Source organism: Cetorhinus maximus, chromosome 4, assembly GCF_964194155.1.
Source record: "Cetorhinus maximus chromosome 4, sCetMax3.hap1.1, whole genome shotgun sequence".
Classification (NCBI taxonomy): domain Eukaryota; kingdom Metazoa; phylum Chordata; class Chondrichthyes; order Lamniformes; family Cetorhinidae; genus Cetorhinus; species Cetorhinus maximus.
Window position 1 is genome coordinate 39121614 of NC_135882.1, and position 19760 is coordinate 39141373.

At 43.0% G+C, this 19760-nt stretch overlaps 1 protein-coding gene across 7 annotated transcripts in view; it reads right to left on the reverse strand.

Moving 5' to 3' along the window:
* The window catches only part of itprid1 (ITPR interacting domain containing 1), a 259239-nt gene that overhangs the window by 208786 nt on the left and 30693 nt on the right, over positions 1-19760 (reverse strand). For all 7 annotated transcript variants that reach the window (XM_078540090.1, XM_078540089.1, XM_078540085.1 and 4 more), the window contains exon 3: positions 6101-6309. In XM_078540090.1, the coding sequence (XP_078396216.1) occupies positions 6101-6309 (209 nt within the window). The remainder of the gene's footprint in view (positions 1-6100; positions 6310-19760) is intronic.

Sequence of the window (19760 nt, forward strand, 5' to 3'; positions counted from 1 at the left end):
GGTAAGATAGGGGTCCCATCATCACACTTATTTCAACTGGTAACCACTTTGGCCCTTCCCTGAAATTTTTCACGCTCTCCCATGGTAAATTTCCTCTTGTGGCTATGCCAGTTGTGTCTTGTTTTCTGGCTTCCCTGACTCCTTTCTACCCTTCCCCTCTAAATTCGGCATTATTAAGCTCAATCTCATCCTGAGATGGTGTTTCCACAATAACTCCGCAAGTGTGACATCTGTTGTTGTATGAGGGGTGGTCCTGTAATGAAAAAGAGAGTGCTAGCTTGGTTGTCAAGGAATCACCAGTTAGCTTTATCATGCCTGCCTTGAATATTTGAACCATCCTTTCAGTCAGTCCATTTGAGGAAGGGTGGTACGGTGCAGTTTTCACAAGAGTGATACCATTGAGGCTGATAAACCGTTGAAACTCAGCACTCTTAAATGCCGTGCCGTTATCGGAAACGATTACTTCTGGTAGTCCATGAATGGCAAAGCTCTGATGTAGTTTCTTAATTGTAGCAGCAGACATTGATGACTTCACCTCATATATATCCAACCATTTTGAATGGGCATTGACAATGAGCAGAAACATTGTTCCCAGGAAAGGTTTAACGTAGTCAATGTGTAACTGCACCCAGGGTCTATCTGGCCACTCCCATAGGTGTAACGGAGCTGTCATTGGCAACTTTTTCAGTTGCTGACATTGCACACAGTGCTCTACTAAACGGTCTATTTCACCATCCCAAGCCACCATAGATAGCTGCGTGCTATGGTCTTCATTCAGGAAATTCCTGGATCGGCGTTGTGTAGTTCAATTAAAAGTGGCTCCCTTCCCTTTGGAGGAACTATCAGTCATGCTCCCCACAATAAGATGCCATCCTGGCTGGTTATTTCATGTCTTCTGTTGAAGTATGCTTTCATTTAATCAGATACAGGCTCCTGTGGCCAACCATGTATTCTCATACCTGAGATAGGACTGGGTCCCAACTTGTCCAGTCCCTGATCTGTCGAGCACATACCGGCGAGGAATCTAAGAAATTTAACAGTAAAACAAGTTCCTGTGGAACTGGGACATGCTCATCATTTTCTTGTAAAGGCAAACGACTAGGGGCATCGGCGTTTGAGACTTGATTGCCAGGCCTATGTACGAACAGTGTATTTGTATGCTGCCAGAATTAAAGCCCACCGTGGCATTCTTGCTGAGGCTATGGGTGGTATAGCCTTGTCCTCACTAAACAATCCTAGCAATGGTTTGTGGTCTGAAACGATTGTAAAATAGCGGCCGTGTACGTACTTGTGAAATTTCTTGACACCAAAGATGCTGGACAGGCCTTTTTCTATCTGCAAGTTTCCCTTTTCGACTGTGCTGACTGTTCTTGATAAGCAACCTATTGGCCGATTCGTGCCATCGTCCATCCAATGAGAGAGCACTGCTCTCACTCTGTCGGGAGATTCGTCACATGTCAGCACCAATTCTTTTGTCTGGTCATAATGAACAAATAGATTGGATGTGTGCAACAGTTGTTCCACCTTTATGAAAGCTTCTTTCCGGGGCACCTCCCATTGGTTCTTTTTGAGTAGAGAATGCAGAGGGGCAGCATTGTAGACAAATTGTGTAAGAACTGCCCATAATAGTTGATCATTCCTAGGAATGATTTAAGCTCTGAGGTGTTCTATGGCTTAGGTGCCTCTCTTATGGCTCTCACTTTTTCCTCAATTGGGTGGAGGCCCTGTGAATTTACGCGGTGACCGAATAGATTACCTCCCTCGCTTGGAACGTGCACTTTTTTTTTAAGCACAGACTTTAATCTTGGTCTTCTTTATGACTTCACTATTGGCCAGACTTTTCTCAGATGCAAGCTCAACTTGTCTGAGCTCAGTGGCTCAGCCTCCTAAAATTTCATTATCTGTCTGCTTCTTCGGAAATTCTGCGACTTATGCTCCAAAGCCTCTTTGGCTTCATTTAGCTGATTCATCAGCTCTTTGCTAGACTTCACTGAGTTGGCACTGCCTTGGAGTTTATCCGAACTCCTGTCCCCTGGCTGTATCCATATATACATGACTCCCAGGGCTTCTCGTCGGCCCTCCCCGATTACCAGGGCTTCCCCTGAGCTCTCTCTGATTACTAGGGCTTCTCGTGAGCCCTTCCCGATTACCAGGGCTTCCCCTGAGCTCTCTCTGATTACTAGGGCTTCTCGTGAGCCCTCCCCGATTACCAGGGCTTCCTCTGAGCTCTCTCTGATTACTAGGGCTTCTCGTGAGTCCTCCCTGATTACCAGGGCTTCCCCTGAGCCCTCTCCAATTACCAAGGCTTCCCCTGAGCCCTCCTCACCTTTCTTCTGCTCTGCTTCCATTCTACTGTTTGAGACAGCCTTCATTTCTTCAAGTTGCAGGGTTACGCATTCCTTTTGCACTTGATCTTGAAGGACAATCAACTGCGCATTCAACTGTTTAATTTCTTGTTGGCCTCCTCTGGAGTCTCCTGTTGTCCTTGGCAGAGTAGCCCTCTCTTTGGGGTCTCTTGTTCCCTTCGGCAGAGTTGCCCTCTCTTTGGGGTCTCTCATTGCCTTTCACAAGGTTGACCTCTTCCTGGGGTCTCTTGTTGCCTTCCACAGAGTTGCCCTCTCTCTGGGGTCTCTTATTGCCTTCCGCAGAGTTGCCCTCTCTCTAGGGTCTCTTCTAATTTTCTGTCCAAAGCTATTTTTCATGTATTTACCACTTTAAATGGATTGCCGCTTTAAGAGCAGTCACCATTTTTTAAAATCGGACTGTCTCTGCAGCTCTCAGCTTTTATGATCTGTGTTTCCTGCACTTTCAAGTGTTGGTGGAATCCCCGTGATCGTGGGCCTTCTCCTCTTTAAAATTTGTAGAACTTTGTTCCTGTTTGGAAAAAAACACAACAGCCATTTCTTCTCCTTTTTCTTGGCGATTTTGCTTAGTTTTTTCTTTTCTTTTAAACTTGCAAACTGTGTGCCAGATTTTCTAACCGACTGAGCCTGCAGGGCCGCTGCCTATTTTACAATTTAAGTACAGATTCTCTTTTTTGTTTTGTTTTGCTCACCCGTCTTGTGGATTCTCACCCAGGGGCTTGCAATTTTGGTATTTTTTTTTTAATGTCGGGAGTGCTCCGGGAGATTTCTCAGCTATTTGGATCAGGGCCCGTTTTTTCTTGAACTTAAAGCGACAGCATACCTGGTGAGCATATCTTCCTTTCTTTTTATCTTGATTTCTTCTGTTCAATCCTATTTTATCATCGTCCCCAGTTTGTTGTAGGGTGGCTGAGCTGTACCGCTAATGATAGAGTTGATGTGCAGACACTTCTTGGGTGGAAACATTAAAGTTATTTACAGTATACTCAGCAGCAACTACACATGTGCTTTCAACTCCAACTCTAAGTCTATACTGACTGCTGAGATAGCCCATGCTAATCTCCTATTGGTTACTACAGATCATGTGATCTTTCCTAACACAGTATTCTTAAAGGTACATTACACACTAAATAAAACCATAATTACTACAATAACATTCGCAAAACTGCCTCAACTCATCTGCTGCTGAAACCCTCATCCTCCAGCTTAGACATCCCACCCCAGTAAATATCAACACCTTTGTGATTCAAAATTGAAAGTGCTTCAACTGCACCCTCTATTCTGAAATCATTAACTGATGATGTCACACAATTCCAAAAGCTTCAGTGGCCCTCACAATATCCCAGTGGTCCAATTCTGCCTTCAAATCAATTCCACACAGAGACTTGTCAGTGAGGAGTCATTCAGCAACAATCATGAGCAGAGGAATTTTTTTCCCTTTTCCAACGCTATCACACCAAGGATATTTATGGCTGCCCCAATAGCAGTTTTCTGAATCTCACAGCCGAAGACTGGCCTGTTGGACAAGTTGAATAGTGTTCATTGAACTATACCCTGCAATCTATCACCTCCTTTAGAAGCGGAAGAGCGAAAATAACACGAAGAAGAGATCACAAAACCATTGGCTCATGGCAGGTTCCCCTGCTACGGGGCTGGAGAGCCGTTGAAATCTCTGTTCACATCGGTGGGATCAGAAGATCCCGCCAACGTGAGGGTCTGGAAAATTCCAGCAATTACTCGGTCTGCTGGATACCCTTTGAAATCAGGGAACACTTGCACCAGCCTTTAAGTGGACAGAAAATAATCTGTGGTAGATTTTAGATGATTGGTGGAAGACTATTTTCTCATTTTATGGGCTGGATTTTTATCCTCAAGGTGGGTTGCTTGAGTGGGGAAAATTTAGGGCTTGGCCCACCTTCCTCAGGCAAAAGTGGCAGGAAGGACAGGATTTTCATTCCGGGGTGGCGAGTGCGGGCTGTAGTCTGGCCAGCCAACCTGGGAAAAAGTTTGGAGACAGCCACTGGGGCTGTAGGGTGCTGAGGTGGGCTGTTTGAAAGGCCTGCTTCAGTGCTGTGAGACTTTGTCCCAGTTATTGAGAGCCCTACAGTCCTCACCCCCACAACCCCTCACACTTCTTTTGCCCCATCCATGTCATCTCATGCCCCCCCCCACCCACCCCTACGGCACCTCATGTCCCCCACATTTCAAGGTATGGACCTTCCACCCACCCCCTTTGGCCCCTCATGCCTCCATGTCAAGATATGTCCCCACCCACCCCTTTTGGCCCCTCATACCCCTATGCCAAGATACACCCCCAACCCATTATGGCATCTCATGCCCCCATGCAAAGCTATGGCACCTCCTTGCCCATTCACCCATTATACATTGTATAGAACCAATGAACCCTATAGTGGCAATAGGATGTGTAAAAAATTATAACTTTCCACTTTGTTAAAATAAACTTCTTTTTACTATAGCCAAATAAGAGTGCCAATAATCCAGACCCTTTAAATGATCAATAGTAAAAATGCAAGCACTTGAAAACTCTTTATCTTGTGTAAATAAATATTGTGCATGAATCAGAGTGCCAGAACTGTCAATCAAGCAATATTTTCCCTGGGGCTCAGATGTTTCCGTACTCTAATGGATGTCTGGGTTCTCAGCGAAGAATGCATAATGAGGCTTGGCATGGGTGCATGAGGGGCCATTGGGGTGTGTGGGGGGGACACCTTGGCATGGGGTGCAAAAAGGGTCATGAGGAGGACCTCTTGAACTTACCATTCAGAAGGTTCCCTCATGCAATCTATAGTTCACATCGCCTCAGAGGTGCCATAAACTACAGCTCTTTGAAAAGATGGCCGGACTCCATGAAGATTGCGGAGGATTAGGACATGCTTATCCCCACAATGGAGCCAGCCACGTCACAAATGCAGGCTGCCGGCTCGGAACCCAAACCTTTAAACAGCCTTGTTGAAAATCAGAAGCCTTGGGAATGGGGTCAGGAATCCAAGAATTGGGACCCGCCTGTCTTTTTTAAAGGGCTCTCAAGTTTTCTCAACTCAGCAAAAAGCCAGCCCTATGTTTTTGTGCTGTGGCAAACTAAACAATGAGAATTGCTTCTTTGGTTATCCAAAATCCTCATATATGTAAAGCATTTCTTTGCAAGCTTACATAGCATGTCTCAGCAGTCAGCCACAACGCTGTTAGGGCAGGAGTTCCGGAATTTTGACCTAGATGTGACAAAGGAATGACAATATAATTCCAAGTCAAGTATATGACTTGGAGGGGAATTTGCGGGTGCTGGTATTCCCATGCATCTGCTGTCCTTGTCCTCCTAGGCGGTACAGGTCATGGGTTTGGAAGGTGCTGTCAAAGGGGCCTTGGTGAGTTGCTGCAGCACATCTTGTAGATGGTACATACTGCTGCCATTGTGTGTCAATGGTGGAGGGAGTGAATTTTTAAGGTGGTGGATGGGGTGTCAATCAAGTGGACTGATTTGTCCTGGATGGTGTCAAGCTTCTTCAGTGTTGTTGAGCTGTACTCATCCAGGCAAGTGGAGAGTATTCCACCACACTCCTGACTTGTGTCTTGTAGATGGTGGACAAGATGTGGAGAGTCGGGCCAGTTCTTGCAGCCACAATATTTATATGACTGATCCAGTTAAGTTTCTGGTCAATGGTGACCCCAGGGTGCTAATGGTGGGAATTTCAGTGTCAGTAATATCTTAGATCCCTTACCGTCCTTTGTATGAAGAATGGGAGGCAAATCATCTCCTGCTGCTCCTGATGAATTTCTATCCACTACTGTCCATGCCTCCTTCATTGACGCAAGAGTCACTCTCTCTGTTTTGTTTCGGTTGCTGAGCATAGATGGATGAACTGAGACTGAAGACATTTTTTTGATAGCTTGGAATCTTCCAGCAGCATTTAGACCATTGATTATAAAGCTGCAAAATATTGTAGAAAGATTTTATTTTCACTTTTGCAAGTACCATCAGAAAGCAGCCCCAAATCCACTTTCAGGGATTACCTCAACCAGATGCTGGATTACATCTTTAAATCAGCTCAGATACTTACATTTGATCTGCATTTTGTTTAAGGGGCACCATCTCCTTGGACGAACATCTGCCATATTTGTAGGGCCAGGTGGAAAAAAAATCCCTCTCCTGTAAGTCATGCCCACACTCTTCCCCACCACCTCAGGAGCACAATTCATGAGACCGTAAGAATGATCCTCATGAATGGAAAATCATTGGGATATGTAAGTGATTTCTTATCCCTCCCTCCAATCAAATCACTCTTTTAAAAGAGAAGAGCCAAAAAATCTGAGATTCCTTTGAAATAGAGCGACATGCCCTGTCAGTGATATGGTGATACATTTCACTGTGGATTATACCATCACAATGTTTGTCAAAAACAAATGAGGAAAGATCTGCTGAACACAAATTAAGTTGGTGTCATTCTTAATATCAAGTGTTTAGTAAATTTAATGAGGGCAAACGGCAAATACCAATTCTGTATTTATATGCATTTCACTTCTCAGGCTGTATTCATTGTCCATTTCTAGTTGGCACGAGAACGTCACAGAGACAGTCATAATGGTACAAAAAGAGGCCATTTGGCACATCAATCCATACTAGTTCTCCGTAGAGCAATCCAGTCAGTCGCATTTCCACACTCTATCCCCATAGCCCTGCAAGTTTATTTCCATCAAGTGCCCAACCAACTTCCTTTCAAAATCATTGATCTTCTCCACTTCTATCACTCTCATAAGCGACAAGTTCCAGATCATTGTCAGTTGCTGCCTAAAATTTTTTTCTTAAGTTTTTCCTTACGTACCCCTATATCTCTTGTCCAAAACTTAAATCTGTATTCCCTTGTCCTTGTATCATCAGTTAATAAGAATAGCTTTTCTTTGACTACCTTATCTAAATTTCCCATAATCTTGTACAATCAAATCTCCCCTCAGCATCTTTTGTTCCGAGAAGAACAACCCTTCTCCAAGATAAACTTGTAGCCAAAATTCTTCATCCCTGGAATCATTCAGATCAACCTACTATGCGTCCTCTCAAGGATCTTCACATCCTTCGAAAAGTTTGGTGACCAGACCTGGATGCAATACCCAAGTTGCAGTCTAACTAGAGCTTTATAAAAGCATAAACTTCCTAGCTTTTGCACTCAATGCCTCTATTTGTCTCCCTGACTATTTGGAAGCTTATAGAGTTCCCTCAGTAGCATGATCATACCATTCTTGCTTCTGAAGTCTAACCGAATGGATTCTGTTTTTTTGCCTCCCCCCCCAGCCCCAAAGGGCTCTCTTTCCAACATTACAGTCTTCCCTAATCAGTACTGCCATCCCAACTCCCATTTTTCCTTCCCTATCTTTTCTGAACACTTTGTATCCTTATAAATATTAAAATAATAAACAGCCAGTCCCCTCCATTTTTAAGCTACAAATCCATTATTGTCACTACATCATATTCCCACATCATTATTTGTGCTTGTATCTCAACAACCTTATTCGCCACACTTTGTGTATTTGCATTCATGCACTCAAAACCTGTCTTTGTATTCTTCATAGTCCTTCTCAGTCTGCTCCTATCTAATATGGCACTACTTCCTTCTCTACTACTGCAAATTCTCTCACTTCTTTCTGCACCTTTTTCCTCTTTTCTACTTCTATAATGTGCATTTCCCTGACAATTTAGTTTAAACTCTCCACAACCACACTCCCCACAAGGACATTGGTCCCAGCCCTGTTCAGGTAAAACTCAATACTTTTGCATAGGTGCCTCCTGCCTCAGAACTGGTCCCAATACCCCAAGAAATTGAAACCCTCCCTCCTTAACAGCAAAAATAGATGTAAATGGGTACGATATGGTTGTGATTACAGAGAGATGGCTGCAGGGTGACCAAGGCTGGGAACTGAATATCCAAGGGTATTCGATATTTAAGAAGGACAGGCAAAAAGGAAAAGGAGGTAGTGGGGCATTGTTAAGGATGAAATCAATGCAACAGTGAGAGGATATTGGTTCCGAAAATCTAGATGTAGAATCAGTCTGGGTAGAACTAAGAAACAACAAGGGGCGGAAAACATTAGTGGGAGTTGTGTATGTATAGGCCTCCAAACAGTAGTGGTAAGGCAGGGGATGGCATTAAACAGGAAATTAGAGATGCATATTAGAAGGGTGCTCCAGCAATCATGGGTGACTTTAATCTACATATAGACTGGGCAAACCAAATTAGTAATAATGCAGTGGCAGATGAATTTCTGGAGTGTGTACAAGATGGTTTTTTAGACCAGTACATTGAGGAACCATTTAGGGAACAGATTATCCTAGGTTTGGTTTTGTGCAATGAGAAGGGGTTAACTAATAATCTTGTTGTGCGGGATCCTTTAGAGAACAGTGACCATAGCATGATAGAATTCTTCCTTAGGTTGGAAAGTGAAGTCCAATCTGAAACTAGGGTCTGAAATCTAAACATAGGAAGCTATGGAGGTATGAGACATGAGTTGGCTAAGATAGATTGGGAAGCTTCATTAAAAGGCTGGCTAATATATAAAGAACAAATGTATGCATTGCAACAGTTATATATTCCTTTCTGCTGCAAAAGCACAACAGGAAAAGTGGCCCATCCATGGCTAACAGAAGAAATTAAGGATAGTGTTAGATCTAAAGAAGAGTCAAATAAAGTTGCTAGAAAAGTAGCAAGCCAGAGGATTGGGAGCAGTTTAGAATTCAGCAAAGGAGGACCAAAAGATCGGTTAAGAGGGGTAAAATAGAGTATGAGAATAAACTTGCAAGGAACATAAAAGAAGACTGTAAAAGCTTCTATAAGTATGTGAGACAAATGTAGGTCCCTTACAGAGGATGTATAATAGAGAACAAGGATATGGCAGAGCAAATATACAGCTACTTTAGTTCTGCCTTCATGGAGCAAGACACAATAACTTCCCAAAAATACTAGGGAACCAAGGGTCTAGTGAGAAGGAGGAATTGAAAGAAATTAGTATTACTAAAAAAAGTGTGGAGAGATTAATGGGACTGAAAGTCGATAAATTCCCAAGGCCCGATAAAATACATCCCAGGGTACTAAAGCAGTTGGCCATTGAAATAGTGGATGCGTTGGTTGTCATCTTCCAAAATTCTGTCGATTCTGGAACAGCCCTGGCAGATTGGAGAGTGGCAAATGTAACCCCACTATTTAAAAAAGGAGGGAGGGAGAAAACAGGGAATTACAGACTGGTTAGCCCAACATCAGTAGTAAGGAAAATGCTAGAGCCTCTTAAAGGATGTGATAACAGGACACTTAGAAAATATCAACGGGATTAGACAAAGTCAACATGGATTTATGAAAGGGAAATCATAAAAAAATAGAAAATAAGGGCAGGAGTAGGCCATTTGGCCCTTCGAGCCTGCTCTGCCATTCATTATGATCATGGCTGATCATCCAACTCAATAGCCAGCTCCCGCTTTCTCCCCATATCCTTTGATCCCTTTCACCCCAAGAGCTATATCTAACTCCTTCTTGAAAACTTACAATGTTTTGGCCTCAACTACTTTCTGTGGTAGCAAATTCCACAGGCTCACCACTCTCTGGGTGAAGAAATTTCTCCTCATCTCAATCCTAAATGGTCTACCTCGTATCCTCAGACAGTGACCCCTGGTTCTGGACTCCCCCACCTTCAGGAACATCCTTCCTGCATCTACCCTGTCTAGTCCTGTTGGAATTTTATAGCTTTCTATGAGACCCCCCCCCCTCATTCTTCTGAACTACAGTGAATATAATCCTAACCGACTTAATCTCTCCTCATATGTCAATCCTGCCATCCCAGGAATCAGTCTGGTAAACCTTCGCTGCACTCCCTCTATAGCAAGAACATCCTTCCTCAGGTAAGGAGACCAAAACTGCACACAATATTCCAGGTGTGGTCTCACCAAGGCCCTGTATAATTGCAGCAAGACATCCCTGCTCCTACACTCGAATCCTCTCGCTATGAAGGCCAACATACCATTTGCCTTCTTTACCGCCTGCTGCACCTGCATGCTTACCTTCAGCAACTGCTGTACGAGGACACCCAGGTCTCATTGCACAATCCCCTCTCTCAATTTATAGCCATTCAGATAATAATCTGCCTTCCTGTTTTTGTTACCAAAGTGGATAACCTCACATTTATCCACATTATACTGCATCTGCACGCACTTGCCCACTCATTCGGCTTGTCCAAATCGCACTGAAGCATCTTTGCATCCTCCTCACAGCTCACCCGCCCACCCAGCTTTGTGTCATCTGCAAATTTGGAGATATTACATTTAGTTCCCTCATCTATATCATTAATATATACTGTGAATAGCTGGGGTCCCAGCACCGATCCCTGTGGTACCCCACTAGTCATTGCCTGCCATCCAGAAAAAGACTTGTTTATTCCTACTCTTTGTTTCCTGTCTGCCAAACAGTTTTCTATCCATCTCAATACACTACCCCCAATCCCATGCGCTTTAATTTTACATGCTAATCTCTTATGTGGGACTTTGTCGAAAGCCTTCTGAATGTCCAAATAAACCACATCCACTGGCTCCCCCTCATCAACTCTACTAGTTACATTCTCGAAAAATTCCAGTAGATTTATCAAGCATGATTTCATAAATCCATGCTGACTCTGTCCGATTCTGCCACTGTTTTCCAAGTGCTCAGCTATTAAATCTTTTATAATGGACTCTAGAATTTTCCCCACTACCGACGTCAGGCTGACTGGTCCATAATTCCCTGTTTTCTCTCTGCCTCCCTTTTTAAATAGTGGGGTTACATTAGCTACCCTCCAATCTGTAGGAACTGTTCCAAAGTCTATAAAGTCTTGGAAGATGACCACCAATGCATCCACTATTCCTAGGGCCACTTCCTTAAGTACTCTGGGATGTAGATTATCAGGCTCCGGGGATTTATCGGCCTTCAATCCCATCAATTTCTCCAACACCATTTCCCCACTAATACTGATTTCTTTCAGTTCCTCCCTCTCACTAATCATGTTTGACAAACGTACTGGAGTTTTCTGAGGATGTAACTAGCAGAATCGATAAGGGAGAACCAGCGGATGTGGTGTATTTGGATTTTCAAAAAACTTTTGATAAAGTCCCACATAAGAGGTTAGTGTGCAAAATTAAAGCACATGGGATTGGGGGTAATATATTGGCATGGATTGAGAATTGTTTAGCAAACAGGACAGAGAGAGTAGGAATAAATGGGCCTTTTTCTAGTGGGGTGCTGCAGGGATAAGTGCTTTGGCCCCAGTTATTCACAATATATGTCAATGATTTGGATAGGGAACCAAATGTAATATTTCCAAGTTTGCTGCCGACACAAAACTAGGTGGGAATATGAATGGTGAGGAGGATGTTAAGAGGCTTCAAGGCAATTTAGACAAGTTGAGTGAGTGGGCAAATACACGGCAGATGCAGTATAACGTGGATAAGTGTGAAGTTATCCACTTTGGTAGGAAAAACAGAATGCCAGAGTATTGTTGAAATGGTGCTAGATTGGGAAATGTTGATGTACAAAGGGACTGTGTGTCCTTGTATACCAATCACTGAAAACAAGCATGCAGGTGCAGCAAGCGGTTAAGAAGACAAATGGTATGCTGGCCTTCATTGCAAGGGAAATTGAGTACTGTAGCAAGGATGTCTTACTGCAGCTGTACAAGGCTTTGATGAATCCACACCTGGAGTATTGTGTGTAGTTTTGGGCTCCTTATCTAAGAAAGTATATACTTGCCACGGAAGGAGTGCAGTGAAGGTTCACCAGACTGATTCCTGGGATGGTAGGATTGTCGTATGAGGAGAGATTGGGCCGACTAGGCCTGTATTCACTGGAGTTTAGAAGAATGAGAGGGGATCCCATTAAAACGTATAATATTCTGACAGGGCTGCACAGACTGGATGCAGGGATGATATTTCCTCTGGCTGGGGTGGGTCTAGAACAAAGGGTCAGAGTGTCAGGATACGGGATAGGCCATTTAGGTCTGAGATGGAGGAGAAACTTCTTCATGGTGAACCTGTGAAATTCTCTACCACAGAAGGCTGTGGAGGCCAAGTCACTGAGTATATTTAAGAAGGAAACAGATAGATTTCTACACTCTAAAGGCATCAAGGAGTTTGGGGAGAGAATGGGAGTATGGCATTGAGATAGAAGATCAGCCATGATCATACTGAATGGCGGAGCAGGCTCGGAGGGCCGAATGACTTACTCCTGCTTCTATTTTTCTATGTTTGCACACCATGCCTAAAGCCACACGTTGATCCTCCCTATTATCATATTTCTATTCGCCAGAGCATATGGCACTAGGAGTAATCCAAAGATTACAGCCTTTGAGCTCCCACTTCTTAACTTAATCCCTACCTCCTCAAAGTCTGACCATAGGACTTCAATGCCTGCCCTTTCTATGTTGTTGGTAGCCAGGTTTACCACAACTTCTGGCTTACTCCCTTCCTCCTGCAGAATATTCTGCACCCTCTACATGATATCCTTTACTCTGGCACCAGGGAAGTAAAACAGAATAGAGGACTCATGATGACAGCTACAAAAACACCTCTCTGTTCACTAACAATGGAATCTCCTATAATTCTCTAGTTTGTTGATACTTTTCCTTTTGCTGCCATGGTCTGGACTGCACTCCCTCATGACATCATCACTCCCAGCACAAGGGTAAATTGTTGATTTTTGCATGTATTACTGGAAGTGTTGTTGGATAAAGTTATTATAGAATGGCTGTTTTCTGGAGTGTTTTATTTCAGGATTTTGGCCAAGAGGACTTTGTGATGGTTCATAGCCAAGGGATGGAAAAGTAGAAGTTTTCTGGGGAGATTCTCAGGGGAACTGGAATCTGATGAGCCACTCATAGGCAGCCCCTCTGCAGAATAATTTGCCTTCCTTCTCCTTGGCAAAAGAGCCAGAGACAACATGAGGATTTTTTTTCAACCACGTCATTAGGTTCTGATTGCAATGCCCTGAGAGTGTGGTGGAAGTAGATTCAATTGTGGCTTTCAAAAGTGAAATGGATAATTACCTGAAGAGAAGATGTTTGCAGAACTATGGGGACAAAGCAGGGATGTTGAACTAGCTGAGTATCTTTTACAGAGAGCTGACATGGACATGACAGGATGAATAGCCTCTTTCTGTGCTGTAACCATTCTATGATTCCTGCCCCCTTCATCCTCTGAAGATGCTTGCCAAAGGCCTGGTGGAAAGGGATAAACCGTCATGTTTGCCAGGTTGTGTGGGATGCAGCAGACCACAGTACATCTGGAGGTAAGCTGCAGCAAGTATTGCAGTGCTCCAGTGCAACCCTGAGTGGTCCAGGGATGGTCATGGGGAAAAACACAACCTTGAACAGATCCAAATGGAGAGGTCTCTGTCTCTGTCATCAAACAATCTGAACATCTGAGGAGAACAGAGTTGGGTCCCTACTGCACCAGCAAGCATGACGCAAAGTCAATGCCTTCTCCCACTCCTCCAACAGTGACTTCATATATAGTATCTGTAATTGGATCTGCAAATCAAAATGTAGTTTTACATCACCTCTGAGCCAACATCAGCTCAGATAATGCACAACTGACCTCCTTGCTGAACGCTCATCTGTTGAAGTGATGAGAAAACCCCTCATTCCTGAATACTAACAATAGCATCAGTCACAAAGCTGTGCGGTTCAGCATAACTATTTTACAGTTGTTTGCTAGTAAAGAACATTAAAGAGAGACATGTTGTCGAAGTTTTTCATATTGCACTTATCAGGATAAATGCAAGAATGTCAAATTTCAAGTGATCACAACAATTTATACAACAGGAGAAAAGGGTGCAGGTTTATTGGCAAGTTGACTCTGATTGGCCAAGGTGTTGCCATAGAGAAAGCAATAGTTCCCCAAGCTCCTAGATATTTAAAAAAAGGTGCAAGGCTTGAGCTATTATTTGCAGACAGTGGGTCCCTGTGTATGAATGTATGTTGCTTCTAGCAAGTATAAATGAGTCACATTACGAGCTTGACTGATTATTTCAAATTGGTTGTTTGTGTAGCGATTAACATACTCAGGATTGTTCAGCAAGAGCTGCCCAGTCACAGAATCACATTGAACACCTGCATTGACAACCAGGTGGCAAATAGAGTTGCCAGAGCAAGCTCAGCATTTGCCCATTTACACAAGAGACTGTGGAGGAAATGAGGTATCAAGTTTGGAACAAAACCTGCTGTTTACAAAGCTGTGTAGTAACTGCCCTCCTATATGCCTGTGTATCATGGACTACCCACACCAGACATATTAAGCAGTTGAACAGGTTCCACATGAGTTGCCCTCAGAAAATTGTGGGTATAAGAGCAGAAATGTCTATAATTGAAGCACTCATCATCAGAAGTCAACTTAGATAAGCGGACATGTAATATGTATGACTGATGACAAAATCCACAAGGCAATCATGTATTCACAACATAATCTTGGACATCGTCTGCAAAGTAGGCCAAGATTAAGATTTAAGAACTCCTTGAAGGCGAACCTCAAAAATGTGGCATGTCCACCACAGCCTGAGAGAAAAATGAACGAGAAAGAACTACCAAAGGAGTAATCTAAAGAAGTACTGTTGCTTCCATCAAATAGCCAAGCACAGAAGGCAAGCTAGAAAGTCTGGGCAGTCCCAATAAACTCCCAATAGAAAGGAGTGATCTAAAGAAGTAGTGTTGTTTCCATCAAATAGCCAAGGACAGAAGGCAAGCTAGAAAGTCTGGGCAGTCCCAATAAAGTCCCAATAAAAATAAGGCAATTTATTCTTGCTCATGCTCTGGAAAGTCATACAGGTCTAAAATCGGGCTCCACTGCCACATTAAAACGCACAGCAGATGACTCTATGAACACAGGAAATGTCATCTTCAATAAAGAAGGGAAGCAGATGATGCTGACCACCACGCTCACCTCCTGAGTCCTCAAAGCCTTTGCACAATCTACAAGGCACAAGTCAGGAATTAGATAGAATACTCCCCCTTTGCTCAGATGAGTGGCATCCTTAACACCAACACTGAAGAAGGTCAACACCATCTAATACAAAATAGTCCAATTGTTCATACATATGAATTAGGAACAGGAGTATGCAACTCTGCCTTTTGAGACTGCTCCACCATTCAATAAGATCAAGGCTGATCTGATGGTGGCCTCAACTCCACATTCCGTCTAGCCCGATAACCTTTGACTCCATTGTTAGTCAAGAATCTACTTCTGCCTTAAAAATATTCAATGGCCCCGCCTCCACCACTCTCTGGGAAAGAGTTTCAAAGACTCACAACCCTCTAAGAGAAAAAATTTCTTCTCATCTCATCTTAAATGGGAGACCCCTTATTTTTAAACTGTATCCCCTAGTTCTAGTCTCTCTCTCACAAGGGGAAACATCGTTTCAGCATCCGCCCTGCCAAGTCCCTCAGGATCTTGTTTCAATAAGATCACCTCTCAACTCCAATGGATACAGGCCCAACCTGTCCAACCTTTCCTCATAAAAGACTTTCTCTCCACAATTTAGCAAAGATCTGCATCCATCTCAAAGAGCAACTCAGGGTGACACAAAAATAGGTGGGAAGGCAAGTGGTGAGGATGACACAAGGAGTCTACAGAGACATATAGACAGGTTAAGTGAGTGGGCAAAAACTTGGCAGATGGAATATACTGTGGGAAAATGTGAGGTTATGCACTTTGGCAGGAAGAATAGAGCAGCTGAATATTATTTAAATAGAGAAAGACTGCAGAAAGCTGCAGCACAGAGGGATTTGGGGGTCCTTGTGCATGAATCCCAAAAAGCTAACATATGAGTTCAACAGGTAATCGGGAAAGCAAATGGAATGCTGGCCTTTATTTCAAAGAGAATGGAGTATAAAAATAGGGAAGTCTTGCTAAAACTATGCAAGGCACTAGTTAAACCACACCTAGGACAGTGTGAACAATTTTTGTCCCCTTACCTAAGGAAAGATATACTGGCATTGGAGGCAGTTCAGAGAAGGTTCACTAGGTTGATCCCGGGTATGGAGGGATTTTCTTATGAAGAGAGGTTGAGTAGGTTGGGCCTGTACTTATTGAAGTTTAGAAGAATGAGAGGCGACCTTATTGAAGCATATAAGATTCTTAGGGGGCCTGACAGGGTAGATGCTGAGAGGTTGTTTCCCCTTGTGGGAGAGTCTAGGACCAGAGGGCATAATCTCAGAGTAAGGAGGTGCCTATTTAAAACAGAGATGAAGAGGAATTTCTTCTCTCAGAGAGTAGTCAATCTGTGGAATTCTTTACCGCAGAGGGTTGTAGAGGCTGGGTCGTTAAGTATATTCAAGGCTGAGATAGACAGATTTTTAATCAGTAAGGGAATCAAGGGTTATGGGGAAAAGGCAGGAAAAGTGGAGTTGAGGATTATCAGATCAGCCATGATCTCATTGAATGGAGGAGCAGGCTCAATGGGCTGAATGGCCTACTTCTGCTCCTACGTCTTATGGTCTTATGGTTCTGTTTGTCCAGTCACTCAGGTGGCAAGACACTACTAGGATTTCTTACTTACAGGATCGGAAGCTGGAAATTACTCATACCATCCAGTGATGTGAAGGCTTCATCAGTTCAGTCCATTGATAGCCAGAACACCTGGTGGCGGTGATGAGCTCTGACACTGGCGCTGCTGCCTCCACTGAGATGAGCACCTACTCTGGAAGATCTCAGGATTTCTGGAGGCAGTAGTAGCACTTTATTTACAGCAAATCATCATTGTTGGCAACAACACTGAAAGATAAGTACAACAAGAGGCAGTCCAAATGCTCTTATCAATTTTGAGAAGTTTAAATGCTTTCTTAAAAAAAAAGCGTCTTCTCCTCCCAGTGGGTACCTGCAAATTCCAAAATAAGTGAGCATTGTAATCCATGAGTGTTTCCTTATGTTGTGGCCAATGCTGAGATATTAAAGCACCTTAGCCTTCCTCAGTTTAACACTGGTATATCATATTTATCCACAAATGAGTTAAGCACCATTAGTTAAATAGTCACTATGTGCTATAAACTGACTTGTTTCAGCAAGGGAGACACTAGTATGCAGTGCTTATTTAATACTTCCACAAAAAACACAGAAGCACACCTTTCTGAGTAGCAGCTTTGACTAAAAAGGGAAGAGATTATGACTTCTCATATGACAGGGAAATTATTCCATGACAAATATTTGGTGAGCGCATGCTGCTCTACTGAGAACCTGCTAAATTAATCGGTGGATTTTGTGAGCACACTTCCTGCTCACAGTTGTTTTTCTTTGTAATTTGCATTCAGGAGCAGCTATTTTTACCTGTATGAGCACTGAGCTATTTTTAGTGTCCCTAAATATATTATGAATCAAAAATATGGGCTAAGCTTTTAAACCATTGCCGATTGTTGTAAAAAGTCATCTGGTTCACTAACGTCCTTTAAGGAAGGGAATCTGCCATCCCTACCTGGTCTGGCCTACATTGACTCTAGACTCCCAGCAATGTGGTTGACTCTTAAATGCCCTCTGAACAGGGGCAATTAGGGATGGGCAATAAATGCTGCCCTAGCCAGTGATGCCCACATCCCATGAATGAATAAAAAAAGTTGAGGCAGTACAAGTCTATGTCCTCTTGAAATTTATCACTATCCTTCTCACAGTTCACAATACTTCCAAGTACAAATATCATCAATAAGACAGTTACCAAGATATCCAATAAGGAATTCAGAAGAAACTTCTTGACCCAAAGAGTGGTGAGAATGTGGAACTTGTTACCACAGGAAGTGGTTGCAGTAAATAGTATTGATGCATTTAAGGGGAAACTAGGCAAGCATATGAAGGAGAAGGAAATAAAGGGTTACGATGGTAGATCTAGATAAGGAAAGATGGAAGGCGGTTTGAGTGGAGCTGAAACACTGGCATGAACTGGTGGTGCTGAATGGCCTGTTTCTGTGCTTTTTATCATATATAACCCCATGAAAGCTCTGTGTCAACTGCAAATATTGAAACTATCCCATGTACATCCAAGTCTAGGTCATTAATATAAATCAAAAAAAGCTGTGGTCTTAATACTGACCTCATCGGTTCCCCACTTTATACTTTAGTCTGAAAAAGATGTTTACCACTACTTTCTGATTCCTGTCACTCAGCCAATTTAGTATCCCTACTGCCACTGCCCCTTATATTCCATGCAATTTAACTTTGCTGGAAAGCCTGTTATATGGCACTTTATAAAAGCCTCTTGGAAGTCCAAGTACATCACATTACCCTCACAATAATCTCTGTTAGCTCATCAAAAGCTCAATCAAGTTAGTTGAACACAATTTACATTTAACAAATTCATGCTGGTTTTCCTTAATTAATCCACATTTGTCACAGTGACTGTTAATTTTATCCTGGATTATTTCTAAAAGCTTTCCCACCACTGAGGTTAAACTGACTAGCCTGGAGTTGCTGGGCTTATCCTTGCATCATTTTTTGAAACGGATGTAATAGTTGCAACCCTCCAGTCCTCTGGGACTACCCTGAACCTAAGGAGGATTAGAAAATTGTGACGAGTTCTTTTGCAATTTCCATCCTTATTTCCCTCAGTATCCTGGATGGATCTGATCCAGTTCTAGTGATTTATCAACTTTTCAGTAAAACCAGCCTTTCAAAAACCCTCTTTTTTTTCAGTTTTTAGCACAGCCAGTGTCTCTACCACCTTTTCTTTCAATATAACATTGGCAGCATCTTCTTCCTTGGTGAAGCTGAATAGTCATTTAGTGCCTCAGACCTGCTCCCTGCCTCCATGCATACATCTCCTTTTTGCTCTCTGATTGATCCCACTCCTCAGTTTACCAACATTTTACTATCTATATGCCTATGGAAGACTTTTGGATTCAGTTTTATTCTCATGCTCATGCTACAAAACATGAAGGAAAAGCTATTGCCATTGGTGGAAAGATTGAGAACAAGAGGGCAAAAAATTAAGATAATTGGCAAAAGAAGCAATGGCAACACGATGAAAAATGGGGAGGTGGAGGTGTAGTGGTATTGTTACTGGACTGGTAATCCAGAGACCCAGGGTAATGGTCCGGGGACCAGACCAAATCTGGAATTAAAAGTCTACGGATGCCCATGAAACCATTGCCAATTGTCATAAAAACCCATCTGGTTCACTAATGTCTTTTAGGGAAGGAGATCTGCCATCCTTACCTGGTCTAGCCCACATGTGACTCCAGACACACAGCAATGTGGCTGACTCTTAACTGCCCTCTGAAATGATCCAGCAAGCCACTCAGTTGTATCAAAGCGCTAAAAAGTCAATAAAAAGGAATGAAACTGGATGGACCACCTGGACACCAGGAATGACAATGGCAAACCCAGATCTGTTGACCATACAAACT